The sequence below is a fragment of the Haliotis rufescens genome, unplaced genomic scaffold (assembly GCF_023055435.1).
Source record: "Haliotis rufescens isolate VD_foot unplaced genomic scaffold, xgHalRufe1.0.p SCAF_3, whole genome shotgun sequence".
In the NCBI taxonomy this organism is placed as follows: Eukaryota; Metazoa; Mollusca; class Gastropoda; order Lepetellida; family Haliotidae; genus Haliotis; species Haliotis rufescens.
In genome coordinates this window covers 15,293,878-15,321,212 of record NW_025964001.1, presented here as the reverse complement: position 1 = coordinate 15,321,212, position 27,335 = coordinate 15,293,878, and the positions used below count along the sequence as shown (strand labels likewise).

Genomic DNA, 27,335 nt, shown 5'->3' with positions numbered 1-27,335 from the left:
GTCACAATCAGGGTACATTTGGGACTCCAAGCCACAAGCAGGGCATCTAAGCAAGACTTTGCGACCAGTTCCATTCTGTGTCATGTCATGTGATTTTTGGTTGTTTGCTTTTTGTTGTTTAACACCACACTCAGCAATATTCCATCCATATGAAGGCTGTCTGTAAATAACCCAGTCTCGACCAGACAATCCAGTGAGTGACATCATGAGCATTGATCCATGCAATTGGGATACAATGACATGCAACCAAGTCAGCGAGCCTGACCACCAGATCCTGTTAGCTGATCCTCTTACGGCAAGCATAGGTTGCTGAAGACCTATTCTCACCTGGATCTTCACGGGTCTCATGTCATTTTTGCCTGAAATCAGTCACACCATGACACAATTTGCCATAAAAAAATCAGAGAGGACTAAAATCATAGTTACTTATTTAAAGTTGTTTTTAATTGGCATTGATTTCATTGTTACAATATATTTGAAACAAAATACCAAGGTAGTCGCATTCTCAGAAACGCTGCTGTTTGATTTTGCTGGCTTGTTTTTGTGAAATGTTGTCTGCAGTAGTAATAAATAATTACTGTTCTGTTACAGAACTGTCATAGCTTTGTCGTTGTTCAGATTTAACAAAATATCAAATGTCAACACACATTCCTGATAATGCTTTTGATAAAGACACAATGTTTAGTGTACAGAAGGCTGATAATAAGAATGTGTTAAAAACAAGACATACATTATCGTTGTATCTTTTCCATAATTGTTCATATCATGTAAATAAGTTGTAGTTTTTCATTGCTTGTGATTCTGGATTACACTGGTCTTATAACCTGGCTTAGGTATCCGTCAACCCAAATTTCACAATGAGGGACAGTGGTGGAACAAACAACTTGTTTTCATTGGGCAGATTTAGTTAGAAAACAAATTTCGATAATAAGAAAAAGTACCCCAAAACTTAAAATGGGAAGGGACATAACTCTTTGACTTTTCATTCAAGGAAACAGTTCCACAAGCACATTTTGTAACATACCCTCCTACCAACCACAAACTAAGAATAGTCTTTTCTCTCAATTGAATTTGTATTAATATTTTGAAAATGAAAATATATGTCAAAACAGGGTGTTAAGGCCTTATACTCACATCAATTATTTTCTCAACCTCAGCATTAATAGGGTAATACAGACACAACAATCCCAAACAACTGCTAATAACACAACATGTTGCTAAAATAACTGATCAATGTAACCATGTGCGGCCTGCTCAGTCTGACAACACCACCCTGTCAGTACAGACCCACAGTCCTCCCTGTCAGTAGAGACTCACAGTCCTCCCTGTCAGTAGAGAACCACAGTCCTCCCTGTCAGTAGAGATCCACAGTCCTCCCTGTCAGTACAGACCCACAGTCCTCCCTGTCAGTAGAGACCCACAGTCCTCCCTGTCAGTAGAGAACCATAGTCCTCCCTGTCAGTACAGACCCACAGTCCTCCCTGTCAGTAGAGACCCACAGTCCTCCCTGTCAGTAGAGACCCACAGTCCTCCCTGTCAGTAGAGACCCACAGTCCTCCCTGTCAGTAGAGACTCACAGTCCTCCCTGTCAGTACAGACACACAGTCCTCCCTGTCAGTAGAGACTCACAGTCCTCCCTGTCAGTAGAGACCCACAGTCCTCCCTGTCAGTACAGACCCACAGTCCTCCCTGTCAGTAGAGACTCACAGTCCTCCCTGTCAGTAGAGACCCACAGTCCTCCCTGTCAGTACAGACCCACAGTCCTCCCTGTCAGTACAGACCCACAGTCCTCCCTGTCAGTAGAGACTCACAGTCCTCCCTGTCAGTAGAGACCCACAGTCCTCCCTGTCAGTAGAGACTCACAGTCCTCCCTGTCTGTAGAGACCCACAGTCCTCCCTGTCAGTACAGACCCACAGTCCTCCCTGTCAGTAGAGACTCACAGTCCTCCCTGTCAGTAGAGACCCACAGTCCTCCCTGTCAGTACAGACCCACAGTCCTCCCTGTCAGTAGAGAACCAGAGTCCTCCCTGTCAGTAGAGACCCACAGTCCTCCCTGTCAGTACAGACCCACAGTCCTCCCTGTCAGTAGAGACTCACAGTCCTCCCTGTCAGTAAAGACTCACAGTCCTCCCTGTCAGTACAGACCCACAGTCCTCCCTGTCAGTAGAGACTCACAGTCCTCCCTGTCAGTAGAGACTCACAGTCCTCCCTGTCAGTACAGACCCACAGTCCTCCCTGTCAGTAGAGACCCACAGTCATCCAGGCTCATCCCTAGCTAAGTCAGAATCCAACACATCAGAGTCATATCACAATCAACATGCATTCAGCATGTACACTTGTCTGAACTATGTTGTACAAGTTAGTGTGTGAAGTGGTTCTCCGGGCAGTAGTTCCCGTGGTACTTTACTGAAAGCTCCATTCCAGTGAGTGTCACCTTCATTACACTCCCAGTATAATCGCTACAACCAGTGTGGCTGCATCTATTATAATGAACTTGAAATTTCTTTCAAACCCCAAATGTGTATTGGCGTATATCATATTACTTATGTGAATTGTGAAATGACCTTAGTATTTCCCAGATAAATGTACATTTATTCATTTAAAAAAAATTGGTTCAATTGGTCCCATACAATTAGAAAAACACCAAACTTTTTTCTTTACATTTCCACCATCTTGGTTTATCCATGCGTATACCTGACTTGAAATAAAATAGAATATCCAGCTGACAGAGTGAGTGAGTGAGTATGGTTTTACGCCGCTTTTAGCAATATTCCAGCAATATCACGGCGGGGGTCACCAGAAATGGACTTCACACATTGTACCAATGTCGGGAATCGAACCCGGGTCTTTGGCGTGACGAGCGAACGCTTTAACCACTAGGCTACCCGTCCAGCTGACAGAACAAGTGAGAAGGGTGAAAGTATTTTGTGCCACAGCAGCCACTGTTAGTTTGTAATCACAGTTGGGAGGTCCACTTGTCTGCTGTGCACAGTGAAGAGTAGGGACTGGTAGCAGCGAGAGTACAGAGAGCTCCAGGAACGATCACTGTGAGGAGCTAGGTACCTTTGGTCTTCTCTACCCAGAGAGTAGTGTCCTTACAACCACTGATCACACCATGTTCTGGACAACGCATCATGTAAAACACATCCACACAGACAGCAGTCACACAGCGAAGAGTAGGGACTGGTGGCAGCGAGAGTACAGAGAGCTCCAGGAACGATCACTGTGAGGAGCTAGGTACCTTTGGTCTTCTCTGCCCAGAGAGTAGTGTCCTTACAACCACTGATCACACCATGTTCTGGACAACGCATCATGTAAAACACATCCACACAGACAGCAGTCACACAGGAGGCCTTGATGAAGATCAAGAGGCCTTGATGCCGTCTGTGTTGGTGGCACTGAAACAGGAGAGCAGATACAGTTTCCACATTGCAATATAGACTAACACCTTATATATTCACAAAAACAATGCCCCTTTTAGGTATCTGGACTAATAACTTTCTGGACAAACCCTGGTTCCATATGAAGATTAATTTACTTATATAAATGAACAGTCAAAAACATAAAAGCTCAAATCACTTAAGTTTAAATGAATATAACTGTAGAGAACCCCCCAAAACAAAGTCCTGTCATATTATTGGAATGAAAAAGTTTGCTATTTGTATCAGAATTCTTATTTTTTCCCAAAACAACATGCAGGCTAAAGGTATACGTTACTGATTGCTATTGGATGAATGGTTTTGAGTCTTATAAAGGCATCCTTTACTGTCATCCTGACAATGAAGTATGACGTGTCACACCACTTTGTCCAAGCTCTGACCTACCTCCCCTGCTCCACCTTGCCTGCCTTCCAGGTCAGCTTGTCTTTGCTTGGCAGGGCTGGGTGAAAGAAAGGGCATGCTGCCTTCTTGGCACAGCTCAACCCATATCTACAAGGCTGCAACACAACACACACTCTGTCAACATTGTCAGACATCTGAACTCATGTTTCTGTTATCATGGTTATTGTGTTGCAAAGGAATAATCTATTTGTCTCCATGTGAAACGGGCATGCAACTCACAACAAAGAGGGTACTTAGATTGACTTTCAATAGTATCACCCCCACCGACACACACACAGAGACACCATTCATAACCCATCATCACCCTGTGAACATGATGAAAAGTGAGCAAGTGAGTGAGTTGGGTTTAACGCCGCTTTTAACAGTATTCCAGTTATATCCCAGCGTGTCAGGTTAATGTGGGAGGAAAGCCCCAAGTGATGCAGGTCTCAGACGTTTACCACTTTGGTGAAACCAATGAGCATGGGTATGGTGTTGACAAACCTAGAAACATAACCAGGATTCAAACCCACAATCATAAATTTCTGGTGTGCCTAAGGGACGCAACTCTGCACAGCGTATTGCGGTGCCTTAGACGACTGGGCCACCCGTGCCCACCATGATGACAAGGATCTGTAAAACACTGAGTAATGTTGAGCCAATATTAACCTACCTTTGGATGTTTGAATGGACATTTCATGTTGTGGCAATTTGGGAAGAATCTACAGGTGATCTGACGAGGATGTGTTGATGCGGCAGGTACAGCCGCCATGGGGGCAGCTAGTATCACCTTGGGCTGGGGAATGGCAATAACTGCAACAGTCAAACATGAAAAATGAACATGATGAATACACTGACACATGCGTACATGTAACAAGGTTTTTCTACTCATCACATACACCAAAGGGCAAGTAATTTCCAGAATGTTTTCTTTGTTTGTAGTTACAATACTCAGCATTATTCCTGCTATATGACGGCGGTCTGTAAATAATCAAGTATGGACCAGACAATCCAGTGATTGACATCATAAACATCGATGCACACAATTGGGATACGATGACATGCATCAACCAAGTCAGCACGCCTGACCAACCAACGCTGTTAGTCGCCTCTTACGACAAGCATAATCACCTTTTACGGCAATCGTGCGTTGCTGAATACCTAGTATGGACCAGACAATCCAGTGATTGACATCCTACTTTGGTGAAATCCATGAGCACTTCGGAAATTCAAACCCACATCCAGCAGAACCTGGGGTGGTGGGGTAGCCTAGTGGTTAAAGCGTTTGCTCATCACACGAAGGCCTGTGTTCGATTCCTCAATTGGGTACAATGAGTGATGCACTTTTCAAGTGTCCCCAGCCGTGATTTTGCTGGATTCCTCTAAACTCATCATCAGATTTTCCTGTTTGCCAACTCACTGTGAGGAAGGTTTTACGCCACTTACAGTAAACTACGTTTATAATGAACATGCTTATAATGAACTACAGTTATAACGAACTAAAAGAAGTGGTCTCTTTGAGTTCGTTATAACCATAGTTTACTGTATAGCAATCATTGTGCAATGCCGTGTAAACCATATCCTTACCTTGGGGAGGGGATATAGCCATAGGTTTTCTTCTACTTGCATGTGTGAATGGACAATCTGTTTTTGTACACCGGGCATCATATTTACAATTTGGGTGAATATACAAACATTTATCTCCAAACTTGCAGCTGGGGAATGTTCTGTTAAGAGATAAAACAGTAAACAATAGATCAATGTTGTCGAGTCAGCAAAGTAGATGCATTTATTACCAGAATGAGGTACATGACAAGAGTGAGACTAGAATTAAGCCTTCATAATAAACTACCTCACTGCACGAGCTGTTACCAGTGCAAGGGAGACCACTGTGCCATGTTTCAACATTTTGGTTTGTTTATTGTTTAACACCACTCAGCAATATTTCAGCTATATGACGGCTGTAAATAATCAAGTCTGGACCAGACAATCAGGTGATTGACATCATTAACATTGATCTATGCAATTGGGAACCAAAAACATGCATTAACCAAGTCAGCGAGCCTGACCACATGATCCCGTTAGTCGCCTCTTACGACAAGCATAGTTGCCTTTTACGACAAGTATAGTTGCCTTTTACGACAAGCATGGGTTGCTGAAGACCTATTCCAAACCAGATCTTCCCTTGTCCTCAAGTGGTCCTGACCAAAAAGTGTTTATAACGATTACTGAAATAGAAATGTCCTCAGATCTTTGGTGTAGCGGTAACGAGCACTAAGATCGGACTTGAATGAGATTGGTCATGGCACCCCCCCATGCGACTGTGTAAAAAGACAATGCTTGTAAACTCACTTGCAAGTGACTGTGGGATGGTGATATTCACATGCATTGCCATTAACACATGCTGGCCAAAATCGACACTTTTCTGCCATTTTTGCCTTTTTCAGAGGGGTAATAGAAGGATCTTCTTCATCTGAAAGCAAACATTTCGGCAATTTTGTAGAATTTTCCTATTCGGAATATTCTATAAGTAATACGTTACCACTGTTATACCGAGGCTGTTGTCTCCCACAACTGCTGCTATAGCGAAATCTACCACAGAGATCTCAATTACCTCATGCAGCACGTGCGTAGCCACCTAGCTGCCATGTGACACCCTTCACTCTTGTCTCCTGCGAGAGCAAGTGCTCGGGGGACGGACGGGCGGGCAGCAGCCCAGTGGTAACGTATTACTTATAGAATATTCCGAATAGGAAAATTCTACAAATTACATTAAGTAATACGTTACCACTGTTATACCGAGGCTGACTACCACAGTAGGCGGTGGGGAGCACCTACAACCCGAATCCTGACTGCTAGCGTTCCTTCCGACCAGCGGAAGTAAACACCAAGGCGGAAGCACTCGATGCGCATGCACCTAGCTAGGCGTTACCCTATAGGAATACCAAAGCACTGTCAAGCGCATACCGTAAGGCTCAATCGTCATTGCCAAAACGATTGGTGACTCCAAACGGCCCCACTGGATAGGTATTTCATCGCCGCAGCGGATGAGAACACTGTATCCGCGTGAGCTTAATCTTAGATCAGGTTAAACAGTCGAAAAGAGGGAAATTAATTTCCTTCAGACCGTATATCCCAGAGCAAGCCTACTTAAAGTATGCATTAGGCGCGTGACCTAATTCCAGTATTTGTAAGCATGCATCACAAGGTTGGGATACACGACAGACAATTAAAGACATAATTGTCAAAATACAAATAAGGACAAAGCACACAAAAAGCCGCCCTCACCTGTGGTGTGAGTGCGCTGGTTTGCGGGACCCCAACTCCTGTACCCACGGCAGTGGGAACATTGGAGACGACCCAGATTGACCACCGTGCAAGGTCAGACGCCTGAGGAGTTCGGAATTGCGCTGGGCACACCCCTTAGGTGCCCGCTTGCGCCGCGATCCGCGGGCCAAGACGGTGCACACTCTCCACGACGGCATCAGCGACCTGTTTGAGGTAATGATTGGCAAAAACCGAGTCAGAACGCCAGTAACAACCTCGTAATATTCTGCGAACAGAGATATTCGAGTGTAGGGCAAATGTTGCCGCTAGCGCCCTGATCTCGTGCGGGTTTGACCCCGCTACCGGTAACCCCCGAAACCGGTACGCCAGATTGATGACAGAACGAAGCCACAACGCAATCGAGTTGCGAGTTATGTCAACCGTGCGATTAGGGTTACACGATATGAACAGACGGTCACGCCCTTGTCTACGTTCATTCGAAGCCTTAAGATAATACTTAAGGGCCCTAACCGGACACAGCGCTCTGTCCTCAGTATCAGCAGGATGTAAGATTTCTTTGAGTGATCTTACAGTGAATTCTCTCTCCGTATGCCCGACTCTCTGATTCTTGGCGACGAAGCCCATGAGCAGGCCCAGGCGGACCGCTCCTTCGTCACCCCTATCGAATCGTACCTTGGCGACATCGAGTGCATGAATTTCGGATACACGTGCCGCCGTGGCAAAGGAGAGGAGAAATGCTGTTTTCCAAGTCACATGCCGGAACGAAGCACTATGCAAGGGTTCATACGGAGCTTCCGTAAGTGATTGCAACACTAGGGAAAGATCCAAGGCCGGTGCCCGAAGGCGGCCCTTCTTAAGATCGTGCTGTTTGAAACCCTTGATAATACCCCGTATCACCGGCTCTTTGGAGAGACTGGTACCCATAGCAACGTCCCGTACCGTAGCAACGGACGAGACATAGTTGGCAATGGAACCCCCGGAGAGTTTCCGGGTCTCTCGCAAGTGAGACATGAAACGAGCAATATCCTGCACAGATACCTTATCTGGCGAATGAATGTGATGTTTACAACACCACTTCGTGAAAATAACCCAACGTGCATTATACACCTTCTGGGTAGAATCACGATGCATACTAATGTATGCCCGAGACGCCCGGCGAGAAAAAACTTTACTCCTCAGACGCTCGGTGACAACATCCACGCGTGCAGATTGAACTGCCCTGCGTTTGGATGAAGCTGACGGGTGTGAGGGTGGATCAAGAGATCCGGTCTCACAGGCAGTGGAAGTGGCGACTGCGTGACCTGGGTCAGCAAGTCGGGGTACCACGATCTGTTCGGCCACATGGGCGCGATCAGTAACATTCGACAGCGAACTCCTCGGAGCCGGCTTAGAATGTGTGGTATCAACGCTGTCGGCGGGTAAGCATAAGCGACCAAGCCCGTCCAGTCTAACGCGAGAGCATCGTGATCGATGGCCCTCGGGACCGGGACTGGTGATACAAACAACGGGAGTTGATTGTTGAACCGCGTTGCGAACAGGTCGACCATCGGACGACCCAAACGTTCGCACAGCCACTGAAACACTACTGGGTTCAGCATCCACTCTGTGGGGCTCGGATCCTGAGGCCTCGATAGAGCATCGGCCAGTACGTTCCGCACACCTGGGATGTGACGGGCGCGTATCTGGCACGGGACACTGTCCACCAGAGCGTAAAACTCGAACGTGAGATCGAGTAGCGAGTGACTGTGGGTTCCCCCCAGTTTGTTCACATAGGACACTACCGTCGTGTTGTCGGTCGCCAGCATGAGCCGGGCGTCGACGAGACGATGCTTCCAGTGATTGACTGCGTTGATCACTGCCTTGAACACGAGACAAGTGATGTGAAGACCTAGTTCGTCTAAGCACCACAGCCCCGAGCTCACCTCCCCCTTTAGATGGGCGCCCCAGCCCACTAGAGAGGCGTCTGTATACAGGGTCAACGTGGCCCGGTAGGGCCGCATAGAGACTCCTGATAAGACAATGTAAGGGACCGTCCACCACTCCAGATGCGGTCGGAGCCGATCCGGGAGGGCGACGGTCGCACTGTTCACCTCCGTTGCTAACAACTGGATTAAAAACCGTTGCAGCGGGCGGAGTTGGAGACGACCCCGTGCGGTGCAGTCCTGGGCTGATACAAGTAGCCCTAACAGCTGTTCCCAAAAGTGAACAGTCTGTTGCACCGCTAAGACTTTGGCAATCATCGCCTGAATTTTGTGCCACCGGTCTGGGGGGACAAAGAGGCGATGGGACACCGTGTTGAACCGACCTCCGATGAACAGCAAGTTCTGAGAAGGGGTTAACTCGCTCTTGGGGAGATTGATAATCCACCCAAATTGCTCCAAGAGCCGACGTGCGAAATCGAGATGGCGTGACAGGGTGTCCGTCATTCGATTTGCTACTAGCGAGTCGTCCAGGTACGCGAAGTACCGGACACCCCTCCTGTGGAGGAACCCCACTATGGGGGTGGTTAACCGGGTGAACAGCCAGGGAGCGGACGTGTGAATCATTCTGAGTTCGGCACTGTCCTACTTGGGAACGAGAAATATCCTGGAGTAAAACCCCGGTGTTATTTCTGGTAGAGCTAACTCCCGTACTGCCCCTTCTCCACCAACCTGCCGATGGCATCGGCGAGGATGGGAAGATCGGTTTCCGAATCGAAACCTGCCAACGGGGCAACGGTGAGCGGCGGATTCGCTTTGAGATAAAGCCGATAGCCGTACCGAATCGTGTTGACCACCCACGGGTCGTCGAACACTTGTTCCCAATTCTCCCAGTAAGTCTGGAGTCTGGCTCCCACTGGGGAAGGAGAGGGGGCCCTGACAGGTTGCGACAGGCGCAACTGTCCAGGGCCAAGTGACTCGGGTTCGCCTAAGGGCCAACCGAAGTTGGCGCTGTCGGCATACGAACCCCTCCAATGAGAGTCACCTGGAGGGGCCCTTGCCGTCCGTCGACGACTTGGGCTTCCCCCAGTTCCCCGTTTTCCCGCGAAAGGGCAGCTGATTGCCCATACCGGAGCCCTCAGGGCGGGGCTACTTCCCAGAGGAAGAAGAACCCGACCCCTTAGACCTACCGGCCGCAGCAGCCTGGGGCGCGCTCCGGTTAGGAGCGGCACCCAGGCGCCTATGCAGGGACCCAACAAGAGCAAGTGTGTGCCGAGAGTCCTCGGCAACGTACTCCAGGGAAGCATTTAAACTGAGCAGGCAGTTGTAAATGCGCTGGTCACGGTCCGTGGGAGAACCTTCGACCAGACGGGCCGCTGCAGCCAAGTAAGTGTCTCCGTGAGACATGGAGTGCCGAGCGAGGGCGTCCAGCTGGTGCAAGGTAGCTTGCGTTACCGTAGCAGCCGGTGGGGCACGGACACCCAACCGCTCAACATGGGCCTCCGCGGTAGGACCAGCCTCGGGAAAGGCAAGGTCATGTACCGGGAATAAACCCTTTCTCCACGACGTCGGAGGCAACGGGAGACCCCGACCGGAGGCCGCCGCGAAGGCGTTCTCCAAGGAAGGCTTGAAACCGCGCAGCAAGGTTGATGCGGGGAAAGCCGAGTCGGAAGACTCATCGTATACCTCGGAGGAACCCACAGTCGTGGATTCCCCGCGGTACCGGCCAGGACATGTCCTCAAAGAGGTCATAAACCATGGCCACGCGGTCCTAAACCGATAGCGGGAGCAACGGTTCGGGGGAAGGACCGGTGACCACGGGAGCCGCCGCCGTACCGGTGGACCCCGCGTCCGACCCCGCGGCCACCGAAGTGGCCGGGGACGGAACAGCCAGCGGCCTATCCTGAGATAAGGCCGCCAGCTTGGAGTCCACAAGTTATGCAAGTAATGCAGCGACGGAATCCCCGGACAGCACACGGGCCGCCAAGAGATCCGCCGCTTTACCGGTGGACCCCGCGTCCGACCCCGCGGCCACCGAAGAGGCCGGGGACGGAACAGCCAGCGGCCTATCTTGCGATAAGGCCGCCAGCATGGAATCCACAAGTTTCGACAACAATGCGGCGACGGAATCCCCAGACAGCCCGAGGGCCGCAAGGGGATCCGCCGCAGCCGAGGAGGTGGTACCCGCACGGGGACCCCGACCGGACGAACCGGCCACCACAGGGGTGGAGACGGACTGTACGTACAGCCGGTACCGCTCAAAATCCGCAGGCCCCAGACCTTCGCACAGGATGCACCGGGTGTCCCCGCAAGGAACCCTGCACCGCGGGCAACGAACGTGGGGATCCCGGGACGACAAAAACTTTCTGCACACCCCATAACTCCGAGGAGCAGGGGTAGAGGGGGTGGATACTGGGGACATATCCATGTCAGACATTGATTGTTTGCTATAAACAAAGAACAAAACATGGTTACAACGCACGCACCACAATGATTCACAAACGAACATTTTCACAAGAAAATAAACGAGCAATGTGAACATATAACATACACATATAACTTTTATTAAAGAAATAAGTTATGTTAACCCCCAAAACATACAAGAACAGGGGAAACGTAAAACACAACGTGCATACGCGAACCCCGCAAGTATATAGAAAAAAGGGCGGGAAAAATTTTCCGTTTGGCGGGAAAATTATAACCAAGCGTAGCTACCGCAACGCCCCATAAAAGCACAGTTTATTAGAGAATAAACTATAATAAATATCACCAAATCTTCAAGGAACGCTTCAGCAGGAGAAAACACGTCTTGCTAAGCAGACGAAGGAGACAAGAGTGAAGGGTGTCACATGGCAGCTAGGTGGCTACGCACGTGCTGCATGAGGTAATTGAGATCTCTGTGGTAGATTTCGCTATAGCAGCAGTTGTGGGAGACAACAGCCTCGGTATAACAGTGGTAACGTATTACTTAATGTAATAAGATGATGATATCTATCGACATGAATGATGGGATGTATAATGGTGTTATGGGTTTTCACTACATAATGCGTTTATACCAACTATTAACAACTACCAGACTACTGATACTTATATTACTCTCTCACCAAGATGATAACCACAGAACCTAACATGTCTGAAATACAAACAAAATAATAACTACACTATCTGCATTGATATGTACCATATTTCTCCTATTAGACACCCAGGCGTCTATTTATTTTGTGCAAGCCGTTCGTCTAGCGTCTATTAGACGCCCCACATCTTTCTGTTTATGCTGGCACAGTCACAACTCAATATCTTACTGAATCCTAAATTCTAAAGCCATACAAAGGGTACATTTGCATGAAACAGTCATTATTAACCACCAACAAATTACAGTAGAGGAGGCAGGGCTTCTATTTTTGAAAAAGAGCATATAACCTGGAGTCAGTGAGAGGCCTGTGTGTATTTGTGGTCTGGCATCTAATAGAGAAAATACCGTAAATATAACAATAGAAACAAACAATGCCTGGTCAGTCAACAATGAACAATTTGCAATATGAGATATTGTGACACATCATAGAGTTACTAGATAAATTTTGTCGGAATTTTGTGACATCCCCATTCGCAATGTCCAACAAAATCCATCAAAGGTATGTGCTCACCATCTGAGTCCTTGAGGTTGATGGAGAAAGGTTTGATTCTGGGAGGAGCCACGCGGGACATCATCTCCATGACCCGTGTAGAGTCGGCGGCCGCATCGTCCATGTCCACCTCCATGCTGTCGTACTGGTCAGGATCCACACCGTCAAGGGTCACAATAAACTTGGTGTTCTTGGAACTGTAGGAAGAAGATAGAATATTGATGCACTAAGGTACACACTGGTGCAGCAAGTCAAGATGATTATACGGTAATGACTGCTGTGAATGGGGCACTAGTCTTCAACACAACCTCCACATATAATATCTACTACTCCACTTTTGTGGTAAGGACCAAAATAGTCATCTTTTGCCAAAGGTGTAGTCCTTAGCAACTGTTGAGTAGTAGATATTATGTAGAGGTTGTGATGTGTTTACTGCCCCGTACACAGCACAGTTCACTTCTTTATCATCTGGTAGATTGTCATAGTCACTAGCTTACAAAATTTCAAGACAGGTTATTTCAATCCAGCAAGACATTCAGAGCAATAATAACATGATCCCGTTTTCAATATCATCACTGTAGTCGTCAATATTTATTTAAAGCAAATTAAAAGTAATTTGGTATCTGTATAATAAACAGTAGGTCACAAATGCATACATGTACAATTTCCAAGACAAAACGTCTTTTCTTGTTGGACTTACTTGTCTTTGACAACCCTGGAGTTGCCGTCACCCTCCTCCTCTGCCATCACTTCCTGCTGCTGCTGCTGTAGCCTGCCTTGAACCTGACTCACAGCACCCACTTCTGTGTCCAGAACATGGCGGAACTCATCTGATGCCTCTTCCTCCAGGATAACAGGTATAGCCTCTGCCTCTTGCTCCGTCTCCTCCTCTACCCCCCCACCTACTCCATCCTCTTCCTCCACCACCGTCTCCACCTCTATCCCAGGGTCAGAGTCAGATGCCCCAGCCACTGCTTCTGGACTGGACACTCCCTGATCCTGCTCCTCCTCTGGGTCCACCTCTACCACCCGGTTGTCGGGCACCAGCTCCTCCTCTGCAGACAACAAGTTATTCATGCATGTAGTTATGTCACCTGCACAAGATCAAAGTATTTATGGAAGGCAGGTCAGCTATGATGGACTTTCATGGAACCAGTCTTGATTTCTTTCTCTCAGCAACCTTACTGCTGTTACATCATTATATTCCCTAACTGTTGATAATTGCTACAATGGGCTAGATTACTTTTGCAAAGGGAGGGAGAGATTGAGTTTGGTTTTAATGCCACTTTGAACAGTATTTCAATTATATCACTGCCTGTTAGTTTTTATGTGCGAGGAAAGCTTGAAGTGATAACTTTTGAAAAGACCATTAACTGTCTTAATTCATCCTGAGAAAAAAGTAGGCAGTAGAGGAGTGAGTGAGTGAGTGAGTGAGTGAGTGAGTGAGTGAGTGAGTTGGGTTTAACACTTAACAGTATTCCAGTTATATCACAGTGTGTCAGCTTAATGTGGAAGTGTTGTAGGTCTCAGACGATTACCACTTTGGTGAAACCAAAGAGCACGGGTATGGTGCTGACAAACCTAGAAACATAATCAGGGCGAACTGGGATTCGAACCCAAAATCATAGGTTTCTGGAGTGCCAGACACAAGATAGGGACACAACTCTGCACAGCGAATTGTGGCGCCTTAGACGACTGGGCCACCCATGCCTCCAGGCAGCAGACTAATTTTTTGTTTGCTTGTATAAAATTCATTCATAGTGGTGATAATGATTAGCTATCTCTTATTTGCCATTATTAGCCATGTTCCTGTATCAAATACATTTAGTAAAATTCTTTTTAAACAGAAACTTTCCATTTTTGGACATGTTGAAAATGCCTACTATTATTCCTTCAGCAAAGCTTTCAATTCATTAGCAAACCTACCAGAGCCTGGTTCCTCGGGTGAATCCTGAGGTGACTCGACCTCGATGGTGTACTTCATTCTCCTCATAATCTCCTCCTTCTTGGACCGGGACACCAGGCTAGGTCGAGTGGGGTTGTAGGACCGTGTCACGTTGTTGTCTGCTGGTACTGTTCCCCTACTGCTGTTGTACTGAGAGCGCTGCTGGCCTCGCTCTGACAAGGAAAACCAAAGACAAACTCAGAAATGAGCTGCCTGTCTCAAACTATTGTTATGTGGCAGCATATATTGTAAGTATGTTTCTGATGATTGTTAGTGAAGCAAATCAAACACACATGTTAAATAGAGTGACCTCCCTTACTGTTTACAGTCCAAGCTCCATACCAGTCCTTCACATCTTCATTACCCTTCCAGTATAGAGAGCTCCGCTGTGAGGAGCTTGCTTAAATTAAAGGCTTATTTACAAGGGTAGTACTACACGGTTTGAGGCATTTCTAAAAAGCTGGCTGTACCTACACAAGCAATTTGAAGCCCTCTTCTACTAATCTACTTCCAAAGTGCAGATGATACCTATCGGAAAACATCAACAATTTACCTGCTTCCAATATGGTATCTCTGCTTCAAGAACAGAGCATGTGTCTCCCTCAAGACAAGGACAAATTCTGGACATTCATAAGTGCACAGACAGGAAATAAATCCTATTATATATTGCTGCTGCCACATATTTGTTGATTGTACATTGATCTTGTGTGGCCATTTACTGATTTCACAAAATCACGCAATGATCAATATGATAGATTTAAGACTGCATGGCTGGGGCAGGGCTGTTCAACATATATTACGTATCAGTTTCGTGTAGAATGTACTTGGCTGATCTACATGGAAGGAATGATGTGTTCATTTATACTTGAATTAATATTAGCGGGGGATCTATAAGGGTTATGTAGTCGTGGGTTTTACCTCTTATTTTAATGTTGGATTGTATGGGTTGTTATCAAGGGGGCAACATGTCTCCCTTCGGTTCCATGGTGCAGTTGTTTTGCAGTTAAAAAAAAAATAGTTACAAAGGAAATAGTTACAAAGGAAACAGTTAACAAAGTTGAGTTTCCAATATTTGAAAACAAGAACTGCGTAGGACAGAAGCTGATGTGTTCCTGCGACATAGCCACATACCTTGTCTGGTGTCGGCTACTGTGACTGATCGCTTGCCAGTGGTGGTGACGGACTTCTCTGCATCTGTCATAGCCTTCATCAGCAGCATCTTGTTGGCCTGGAGAGATCGGGGTACACTAGACCTGGGATAAAGATACACGGCATACAGTTAGTTAGGGTGGCCTCTTCCCCACGCGGCAATTCAATTCCCATAACTCTGTGTAGAAATTCAGTTTGGCCTGTTTTTACATTTTTTCCCCTTTTTGTTATCCAAAAAGTATTAACTTGTACGAAGAAAGACAGTACAGTACAGTACAGTACAGTTAGTTGCTTCATGTCTGACAAGAGCAGTCTGCAGCCACATCTCATTATGTCCATCGCAGGTGAAACGTGTATTTCTAAGATTCTAAACGAAGTGCCTTAGGCAGGCAGACTGGGGAAAACTCAATTGTGAAGTTCCTATTTACTCAAATTAGAAGGCATTTTAACATTACATTCAGTAAAATAGTGTAGCACTAAGCACTAAAGCCTTTTTTCAATGCTCTTTATTGGTCCAGTTCACTTGTGTCCTTGGGTAGTTGGTAGTTTGGTAGTTCCATTCCAAACATAAAACAAGAAGAGACAAATTGGTTTGACCACACACAAGGAGCGAGCTCCTAGCAGCACTCCAGCAATATCAGGTCAGGGGACACCATGACTTCACAGATTCAGATGAAGGGAAATCTGTGAAGGGACACTTTAATCACCTGGCAAGTTGAAAGCAAGCTGTAAGCTAACACACTCACTTCCTTGCAGTGACTCGCACTACACTGGCAACGCTGCCCACCGAGGGATTGTGAGGGTCGTACTCTTCCTCCTCCTCAGCAGGACTGGACATGGGTTTCACTACAGAACTAGGGGCTTTCCGCTTCAAAGCTATACTGGAAGACTTCATAACCATTGTCTGTAAAACATTAACAGCAAACATGGTAGAAGCATTCACTATGTGGTTTTGAAGAGAAAATAAAACAAGAAAACACTGTTATCACTATTCTCCGCCATGGAGCACATTAGAATTTTGTTTGTTCATATAGTAGTGAATATAAACCATAAAAAAAAGAGTCCTATAAAGCCTTAAGAAGAAAGAGGTGAAATGGGGTTTAACGTCGCGTCCAAGATTATTGCACTTATATAGCAATGTGCATGTACATGTGTGTGTTTGTGTGGCTGCTTGTACTAGTCCGGACTGATGCCGATTTATAGTGCTAGCACACTGAGATACCATGCCGCAGTTTAACATGAATATCCCACTCAGACACACATTACTGACTCCGAGCCGACCAGTCCTTGTTTTAGCCCCTTAATGCCGAGCGCCAGACAGGCTAACAAGTACCATCTTTTAACGTCTTTTGGTATGACGCGGCCGGGGATCGAACCCCGGACCTTCCGCTCTCCGGGCAACGCTCTACCACTAGACCACGGAGGCGGTCTTAATGTCATCAGAAAAAATGATTAAATATGAAATTAATACACACAAACATGACAAAAGGTCCCTTCTCTGGAAAAATAACTCAGTCTCCAAGTATCTCTTAGATCTAGCTTCATCACATGCCACATGTAAAATAACATGGATCAAGGGTCATAACTCTGCAAAGAAATAATTTACGGCACCAATATTTTAACTCAGACTGGATCAGTTCGAAATTTGAACAAATCTTAACTTCAGTAGTTTCTGAGAAAACTTGACTCCCATTTCACACGGTATGCACTAACTTCAAAAGCATGAAGCAAGGGCCATAACTCAATAAAAATATATCTGACAGGGCCACTTTTCAAACTCAGTCTTGACAGGTATCACTTAGATAAGCATGCAAACTTTCATTCAAGTAACTTTAGTAGTTTCTGAGAAAAATTGTCCCCATTTCACGCAGTATGCAATAAGTTTAAAAGCAATGGACTTCACACATTGTACCCATGTAGGGAATCGAACCCGGGTTTTTGGTGTGAAGAGTGAATGCCTTAACCCCTTGGCTACCTCACTGCCCTAACGACCAGTTTGTAAGACAGCTCAATATATTACACACAAACAGCAAAGTGATCGCTTGGATACAACTAGCCCTTTTATCATGTTTATGATATTTCCGAAAATATATCCCAAAACTTATTAGGCCACTTCTTTTAAGTTACTGAAAGAAAAAAGAAAATTAGTGAAGGAAACACAGAAACTGCCCCTACATGCCCCAATCTACCCTACTAGTGTCCAAACAGTATCAGAAAACCCCTTATGAATTTTCACACCAGGGCTAGCAGGATAGGGTGGGTGGCATGTGTTGCCACTACGGAAATAAACAGTGATGTACATGATGTAATCATTATTTCCGACCATATCCGACCCTTTGAAATTAAAATCAATTATTTTGTGATTTTAGCCGACTACTCAAAAGCCCAAGTCTTGCAAAACATTTCTTGCCTTGTAAGATCAGCTTATTCTAGTCCATATACTGTAAATCTTGAAATTAATGCAAGTGTGAATTAAATGCGAAAAATGCGAGTGGTCTTTCTTCGCATTAATGAAACTTTGCATCTATGTCTCCAAAATGACTATCAACAATAAGACTGCCTCACTGCACACTTTGGATACCAACTTGAATATTATCACAAACACGGTTTACTGAGCAGCAGTTGTAAAAGGGTGAATGTAACCATGTCATTCAAAGAATAGGAATTACACAAGAGGCATCTGGTGAGTTATCACGGCTGGGGTCAAGAGTTCTACCCACTCATGTAAAACTAGGCAACATTGACCACTACAGCAGTCCAGAGAGACGCCACCCACGTGACACTTCGTCAAAAGCCAACACAACCCAACGCGCACCAATAGGCTTCACCACACTCCTCAGATCTAACAGCCTTTGTCTTGTCATTTGCCTTCAAGTTTGTTAACACCTTCTCTGCATATCTATCAGTGAACTGTTGTTGGTTCAATTATTTTATTGCCCTTGAACTTCATTAATACCCGTGTTGTTTTTAGGAAAACACTGTTAATTGTTTTTATCGAAGTGCTCAACTCAGCGTGGTGCTATTTGCTTGGATTAAGGTTAGGTTGGATTAAGATAAGGATAGGTATCATTCCACTGGGGATGGGGTGGGGGGAGTTGCATTGATATTGAGTCGCTTTTGGGCTAGGGGTCAGCAGTTATATTAATTTGGAGACACATTAACTTAAAGATTTACCGTACATGTACAAAAGACTAAAATCTACAGAAAATAATGACAAAATACATGTTCAAGCTAGTAGTATTTGGCCCAGACAGAAATAAAAGCAGTGAGCAGTGGTACCCGACAGAAACTCACCCTTCTGACTACTGTAGTTGGTTTGTCTGATGAGACAACGGACCTCCCATCCCGCCGGGCCTCTGGTCTTGCAACAGGCTTTCTGTCACTTAGTCGAGACACAGCACTAGCTGCGGGTCGGACCACGGGTGGCTCCCTCACTACCGTCACAGGAGCTGGTGGGGGAGTGGCGACTACGACCTTAGGGGTGGGGATTACTACTGGGGGAGCTGTGGTAGTGGGCTGACTGGGGACTCTCTTTGCCTCTGCCTGTTTTTCAATCTCTTTCATTTCTTCACTGAACTCATCTGAAATATTACATGCATATATAAATATATTTATATAGATCCACAAAGGGAACGGAGCCCTGCATCATTGCTCTTTCAAAAATACAACCGACATCTAATTCTGACCAATTTCGAGCTCTGGTCCTACAAAACTGAAACCTGTCTATCGTCTTCACAGGTTTAGTGAGGTGGTGAGGTGAAAGGGGGTTTAACGTCGCGTCCAAGATTATTGCACTTATAGTGATGTGCATGCATGTGTGTGTTTGTGTGGCTGCTTGTACTAGTCCGGACTGATGCCGATTTATAGTGCTAGCACACTGAGATACCATGCCGCAGTTTAACATGAATACCCCACTCAGACACAGATTACTGACTCCGAGCCGACCAGTCCTTGTTTTAGCCTTTTAATGCCGAGTGCCAGACAGGGTAAATACAAGTACCATCTTTTAACGTCTTTTGGTATGACGCGGCCGGGGATCGAACCCCGGACCTTCCGCTCTCTGGGCGGACGCTCTACCACTAGACCACAGAGGCGGTCCACAGACTGTCCTCACACTAATCTGAAGATACTGATTCTGAGTATCATACAATATAGAATGGTTATAACAGATCAGTAATGTCTCTAAGTCTAAACACTTAGAGAGTATCATGTATATCTACATCATGATAACAGCTCAACTGAGTGAGAGAGTATAGTTATATGCCTCCTTTTAGTATGTTATGCTTAACATATCAGTCTGCGACAATAGCTACTAGTCCTACCCCGAGTCTAGTAAAATGTCTTCTGGCCTATATATTAAGCCGTATATTAAGTGAAAAATCAGCTGAAAATAATGCCAAATTTCTGACGAGTAGTTCCAAAAGATATGTTTGGTGAGAGGAGAGCAGATTAGAGCTGTACATCTTGTACCTACTTGGGAAATGAAGCTGGGCCTTAAACAACTAAGTCATCCTACTGCTACTGCTGCCTCACCTGTATCTGCCCTGACAGTAAACTCCGGTTCTTCAGGCTCTGGTGCAGGTGAGGGCTCCTTCTGCACAACTACCTCTTTCACTTTGATGGCCTTAGGCTTCACCGTCTCCTTCTGGACTGCAGGTGCCTTCTCAACCTTCTTAACAGGCACTGCCACTGGTACATCTATTGTGGCAAATTTCTTCTTTTCCGTGGATTTCTTCCTCTCCTTCTCCTTCTTTTCTTTCTCCTTGTCGTCTGATACTGTTTCTGAAAGATAATTTATTGTCTCAAGCCACTACTGGTATATTCATCCTCCATCATGTGAGCTGATGTTTGGTTTGGCAACAATTTGCTGATTGTGAGTTTTCTTTTGGTTTTATATTAATCAGGTGTTGGTCTTATACCATCAATTATTCCTTTCAATCATGATCAGACACAAATGACAGAATACTTTTTCTGTATTGTGCAGTCAGTAATCCCTCAACATGTGCTAATGTAGAGACATCCATTATTGTCTCAGTGTTCGAAATCAAGAAATTATTTAACACATGTTTAAATCTAGAGACTCCTTCAATCTTTAAGTCTCATGACAAGGACCCCATGACTTTCATCATGCTCATGCTTTTCCCTTATAAGTTTTCAAAATCTTCAAGTTTCATATGTGTTGAATTACAGTTCTGATTGTGAATCTGTGAAAGGTTCAATATTTTCAAGAAATCACTATGAGCCTTCTTCACAAGGCAAGAGAGTTAACAGACTGTAAACGTCCAGTTTCTACACTTGCCAAACTAGACTGGAATTTCGTGGCTCGATTGTAGCGCCACCAGTTGCTATTACGAATTACATCCCTTATATGTCCTTCCTATTGACTAATCAGATTCCACCTATTATATTACTTGCATTTGCGTCAAACAAAATGGTGGCACCCAGTCAAGACGATCTGATCGATAATCAAGATCTAGAGCATGAGATTACTTGAGCGCCTTCATTTAAAACATGAAAAAAATTGGAAAATATCTGTCATCGCCTAGTTGCCGGTACAAAAGATATGCAAATCCTGCAATCGACCTAAACCTGCACGACAGTTTAGGAACTGGATGTCGATTTTCGTCACAGGATTTTGATTGGACTATGTATAGACTCCTTAGTCCTGCCAAAATATAATGCCATACTTCCAGCCTAGTGCGGCAAGGGTGGAAACTTACATAGTCAGTTAACTGCCTTGCCTTGGGAAGCTGCTATAAACATGATAACTGAATGCTAGACAAAATAATTTCTGTTCACAATGTAGTTCTCCTCCTTCAGATGGTCGTGTCACCACACTATTTGAAATTTCCAATCTATGGATTAATTGAGGATGTTTTGTTGAAATTGTCACAAAGTTATCTTTCACTCTAGCCATAGGACATTTCTCACCACTTGAGATAGACTGCAACTTGTTGATGAGGTTGTGGAGCCTGTAAACAAAGAATTAATATGAGGCTGTAATCTCTTTTTAAAGGTCAGCTTAATAAATGTACTAGCAAGAAACACAAAATTCAATACTCACACAAAATTAGAGTTTATTTGACACAGTATACATTAGTAGACTGACTTGATCAAGATGAGTGAGTGAGTGTGGTGTTACATCGCTTTCAGCAATATTCCAGCAATATCACGGCGGTGGAAACCAGAAATGGGCTTCACACCTTGTACCCATGTCGGAACCCGGGTCTACGGCGAGACGAGCGAACGCTTTAACCACTAGGCTACCTGACTGCCCCTGATCAAGATGAAAACACTAAAGCGAGACCGAATTATACTTTGTCTTACAATATTCAAATAATGGGAAATCCATATTTTGAAAACTACAACATGAAGTGTTCTCGACAACAGATCATTATAGAAATATTTAACAATGTTTAATGGATGAAAAACACAAAAACATGCTGCTATTAGCAACAGTAATGACCCTATCCATGTTTACCAGAAATAAATCAATATTAAAGAAAACAAGATTACCATGTGGTGAACTTTTCTGTGTTCCCACCAAGGAAGAGATTGAGGTCCTCTTTCATTTGTAAACTGTTCTTCTTGTTGGCCACCATCACCATGATGTAGTCTGGTAGCTCTTCATCTACATTACAAACACACAGTATAAACCTAGAAACATGACAAACCAAGCAGAGATCTCCTCATACAGCAAAGAGTCATTGTGTTTACAAGTTTATCTAATTAACAAAATATGTATTTTGATAATCATATACATGATATATGTAAACTATTTCATTCATCTATTCATTTTTTACTATGCTGGATTTAAGTGACCATGGTTTAAAGAATATTATAATAATTATCCACATTATCATCATGTTTTTACAAACATTCAGTCCCTGTCAACATGATCAACATAGTAAAGTTAAAAATCCCGGTGGAATTACATACCTACATAGGCTCCAAGTTCAACCAGTTTTGCCTTAATAGCAGACTGCAAAAAAACAAACAGACATGTCTCGTCATTAAAGTACGTCATAAGCATGATAACTGTTAACATGCTGAACTGAGGTTAGACAAAGATTAATACCAAAGAGTCAGGATCATAACCCAAGGTCTATGTTCAGGCACTGAACCCAAGGTCTATGTTAAGGCACTGAATTGAGGGCAAAAGTGAGGCATACAGAAATATACTACAGACACATGCACACAAGCCAAAGTGGGTGCACCTATAGGGGAACTCACAATCAAATGTTTGACAAATCAAAAGGTGCACTTTCTCATTTGTGGGACGAGTACCATCAAATGGATTGGGTCGCAATGAGAGCTGGGAGCGGCAGACCTAAAAAATGACATCAAGACATGATGATCGTCTCATTACGTGACTTGCACTTCATAATAGATCCAAAATTGCTGCTGTTATCAACAGAGATCGAAGTGCATATACAGGAAGCTGTACTTCAACATCTATCATTAAAAAAAGACTCTATGCAGCCCACCAGCAAGGAGTTCTGTGAAGGGATGTGGCGATAACAACTTACCATAGGCAGCAAAGATTGGAGTGGGCTATTATTGTTATTTATCGGAAGGGAGATCATTACCCTTACACAACAAAAACAAAATCGAAGAGGCACGCGAAATCGGCGAAGCCAGAGGCACAGTCGGCAACCTGAGCTAATAGGCGCTATATTAGCTGTCCCCAATAAACTGCATTGTTGCCAAACATTTTCCTACATGCTAGTGATCCCTTGAATTTGAAATAAATATAACATACGCAACTCTAGAAATCATACTCATCATCAACTGTTAACAGTCCACACATTAGAGCCTGGGTTTGCGAAAATGTGCATATATTGGTCAACACGAACATGAACAGCTGATGAACCGTCTAGTGTCGTTCAACGACTACACGAAACAAGCTTAGTGTTGTTAATTTTCACCAACCATCACAACACAAAAATGTGATTAAGATAGTGTAGTTTCATAATTGACATATCAACAGTCTTGTTCGGTACTACGGTGACTGACAACTGTGTAGCCAGTGCATTAGCTGGACACCCAAAGGCAAGTAAATGTACCACGAAATTAGGGTACACCGAATAGCTTTTTATTGAACGCCATTGACATTGGATTCATGTTGTGGTGCATGTTTAATCTACTATGCATATAGTGCTAGAATCTTACCCGGATCTTGTGACTGATTTCAGATCCAATTTCCATCGTCATTCATTAAAATTAACCAATGTTTACAATCTGCAAAAGAACCAACTTTTCTTCATGCGGACGACGTCTTGTCGTTTGCGCCACCTCTTCCAAAGGGAAATAACTCGAGGTTGGCTGGCCGCTAATCATTTGGAATACGCTTCTACTTTTCGTGACTAACATTATCGCCACTATTTGCATTCAAGTATCCACGGGCTAAGGGAAGAATTAGAATAACCCTGACCCTAACACAATTAACTTTAAGGATGCTGTATTTTTGAGTGCATTAAATTATCTTTTAATATATAATAATATAACACAGAAAATCATTTCATTTTCATTGACTAAACGAATCAGCATAGCTTTTATCCGTGGAATTTCACAACACATGTAAAGATTCCTATCATCCATCATTGACATGCCACCGTAAGTTTTTCTGACAGGAATATTTACTGCCCCAGCCTATCTCTCAGCAACTTACACGCATTTTCAAACCTCACATCTTTTCGAGCAACAATGTAAACGTTGCTATGGTTGGAATAATACTTCCTGTATTCGATCCTGCAGGAAGTACTTTTGTTCATTGCCGATATTTAAAATGATTGTATAAAATACTTTAAAATTATGTTAATTATTAAGTTTCAAGAGTATTGACGCAAAAATTAAAGTGTTGATACTTTGAATATTACAAAAAATGGATATTATGCCGTTTCACAAAATGTTTCCATTCAGAATGTAATCATACTTTTTGTATTATTAGGTGTTACTAACTCCTTGAACATTTTTTCGAGACATGCTTATTCTGGGACAAAACAAAAGGATTGCAGGGAAACAGCTAACACATTGAAATGAAAGAGTTTTAGAAAATATGTTTAGACTTCTCTCACACTTCAACTTTTATTGTGGAAACATGTAATAAGTATAATATTGATCGCCCTATACTATAGTTTTATAATTCTAAACAGAATTTACATATATGTGTGTGGTTCCAGTAAAATAACGCACGGTTCCGGTGTCAGTGAGCATGAAGCTGGGGAACAAGAGCATTAATAGAGCGGAGAATATCCAGAGAATAGCTTTATTTTCAGCCTGAGACGGAAGACATTCAGACTAGTAATCTCTGTGTCTCATTAATCTATCACAATAATGTAAGTTGTTGCATTAAATCCCTTATCAAAACCTTTTACCGATATACATGTACAGAATAGAAATCGGAGATAGTCATAAACATGTTGTGTAAGTACAGCGCCAAGGAGTCTCATATTTACACCCCCACCCTGATACGAGCTTTGACCCGTGAAGATACGGGGTAGAATAGGCCTTCAGCAACCCATGCTTGCCGTAAAAAGCGACTATGCTTGTCGTAAGTGGCGACTAACGGGATCGGGTGGTCAGGCTCGCTGACTTGGTTGATACATTACGTGGATCGATAAATAATCGAGTCTGGACCAGGCAATCCAGTGATCGATATCATGAGTATCGGCCTACGCAAATGTGATACAATGACATGCACAAACCAAGTCAGCGAGCCTGACCACCCGATCCCTTTAGTGGCATCTTACGACAAGCTTGGGTTCCTGAATACCAATGCTAACCCTGATCTTCACGGGTAGGTACCTAACTGATATATGGTCTCTGTGTAACTAGACGCCAACACTAACAGTACAGAAGCGTACCGTAGAAGGTGAGAAAGTAATGCTGTTTTCACCTTTCGGGAAACTCCATGTGCTGAACTCGTGTTCAGGTATTACAGTCTGTACAGTGAAACGTTCCTCATCACTTTTAGCGTTATTGTTACCTTGGTGCCCAAATACACGTGTTGATAATTCCAGTGGGCATACCTGAATACTTTCTTAAGAAAGGTTCTGACAGTTTTCCCATATTTTTAAATTAAGCAGATCAAGTTGTTGTAAAAACAATGCCCTAATCGTACCCCCATCGTTTAATTCCATACGTGAACGAGATGCAATGCATTGTTCTGGTCAAATCACCTGATTTGAAGCATGTTGGCGAGTTATGTAAAGTTTCTGGTTTATTAACTGTCGATTGTTATTGCCAGGCAACAATAGAGGATTGCGTCTTGACTCGACACGAGGCTTACTATACGCAGAAATTGAAGTGCATCAGAGCACCTGCTTCTCACCCCAAAACATGATAAACAGAGGCATATTAACACACCAGCACAGAAGGATACCCGAACCACAGCGGTGACAAACTTGTGGAGTATGTTCTCAGGCTAGAGGGATCGAGGTATGTTACACACCAGCATAGAAGGCTTGACAAACTTGTGGAGTATGTTCTCAGGCTAGAGGGATCGAGGTATGGTAACACACCAGCACAGAAGGCTTGACAAACTTGTGGAGTATGTTCTCAGGCTAGAGGGATCGAGGTATGTTACACACCAGCACAGAAGGCTTGACAAACTTGTGGACTAATGTTCTCAGGCTAGAGGGATCGAGGTATGTTAACACACCAGCACAGAAGGCTTGACAAACTTGTGGACTAATGTTCTCAGGCTAGAGGGATCGAGGTATGTTAACACACCAGCACAGAAGGCTTGACAAACTTGTGGAGTATGTTCTCAGGCTAGAGAGATCGAGGTATGTTAACACACCAGCACAGAAGGCTTGACAAACTTGTGGAGTATGTTCTCAGGCTAGAGGGATCGAGGTATGTTAACACACCAGCACAGAAGGCTTGACAAACTTGTGGAGTATGTTCTGAGGCTAGAGGGATCGAGGTATGTTAACACACCAGCACAGAAGGCTTGACAAACTTGTGGAGTATGTTCTCAGGCTAGAGGGATCGAGGTATGTTAACACACCAACACAGAAGGCTTGACAAACTTGTGGAGTATGTTCTCAGGCTAGAGGGATCGAGGTATGTTACACACCAACACAGAAGGCTTGACAAACTTGTGGAGTATGTTCTCAGGCTAGAGGGATCGAGGTATGTTAACACACCAACACAGAAGGCTTGACAAACTTGTGGAGTATGTTCTCAGGCTAGAGGGATCGAGGTATGTTAACACGGCAGCACAGAAGGCTTGACAAACTTGTGGAGTATGTTCTCAGGCTAGAGGGGTCGAGGTATGTTAACACACCAGCACAGAAGGCTTGACAAACTTGTGGAGTATGTTCTCAGGCTAGAGGGATCTAGGTATGTTACACACCAGCACAGAAGGCTTGACGAACTTGTGGAGTATGTTCTCAGGCTAGAGGGATCGAGGTATGTTAAGACACCAGCACAGAAGGCTTGACAAACTTGTGGAGTATGTTCTCAGGCTAGAAAGATCGAGGTATGTTAACACACCAGCACAGAAGGCTTGACAAACTTGTGGAGTATGTTCTCAGGCTAGAGGGATCGAGGTATGTTACACACCAGCACAGAAGGCTTGACA

The 27,335-nt window shown here is 44.5% G+C and overlaps 1 protein-coding gene across 1 annotated transcript; it reads right to left on the bottom strand.

Annotated features, from left to right (window-relative positions):
- Window positions 1–224: 224 nt before the first annotated feature.
- Window positions 225–24,041, bottom strand: LOC124134867 (zinc finger CCCH domain-containing protein 14-like). Its single transcript, XM_046499941.2, has 16 exons — window positions 23,918–24,041; window positions 22,685–22,727; window positions 22,262–22,376; window positions 21,677–21,717; window positions 20,279–20,527; window positions 19,040–19,326; window positions 16,492–16,649; window positions 15,728–15,849; window positions 14,578–14,769; window positions 13,352–13,706; window positions 12,673–12,848; window positions 6,174–6,294; window positions 5,409–5,548; window positions 4,495–4,634; window positions 3,825–3,937; window positions 225–3,398 (listed from the first exon to the last, which is right to left on the bottom strand). Exons 1-16 carry the CDS (start codon window positions 23,957–23,959, stop codon window positions 3,365–3,367), a joined length of 2,328 nt encoding a protein of 775 aa, XP_046355897.2. The 5' UTR covers window positions 23,960–24,041; the 3' UTR covers window positions 225–3,364.
- Between the last annotated feature and the right edge of the window lie 3,294 nt (window positions 24,042–27,335).

Coding starts and splice junctions, on each gene's coding strand:
- LOC124134867 (XM_046499941.2), bottom strand. CDS start 23,959: ATGACGATGGAAATTGGATCTGAAATCAGTCACAAGATCCGG. Junction 16,650..19,039: donor CAACTACAGTAGTCAGAAGG/GTGAGTTTCTGT, acceptor AATGTTTTACAG/ACAATGGTTATGAAGTCTTC. Junction 3,938..4,494: donor GTCCATTCAAACATCCAAAG/GTAGGTTAATAT, acceptor GTTGTGTTGCAG/CCTTGTAGATATGGGTTGAG.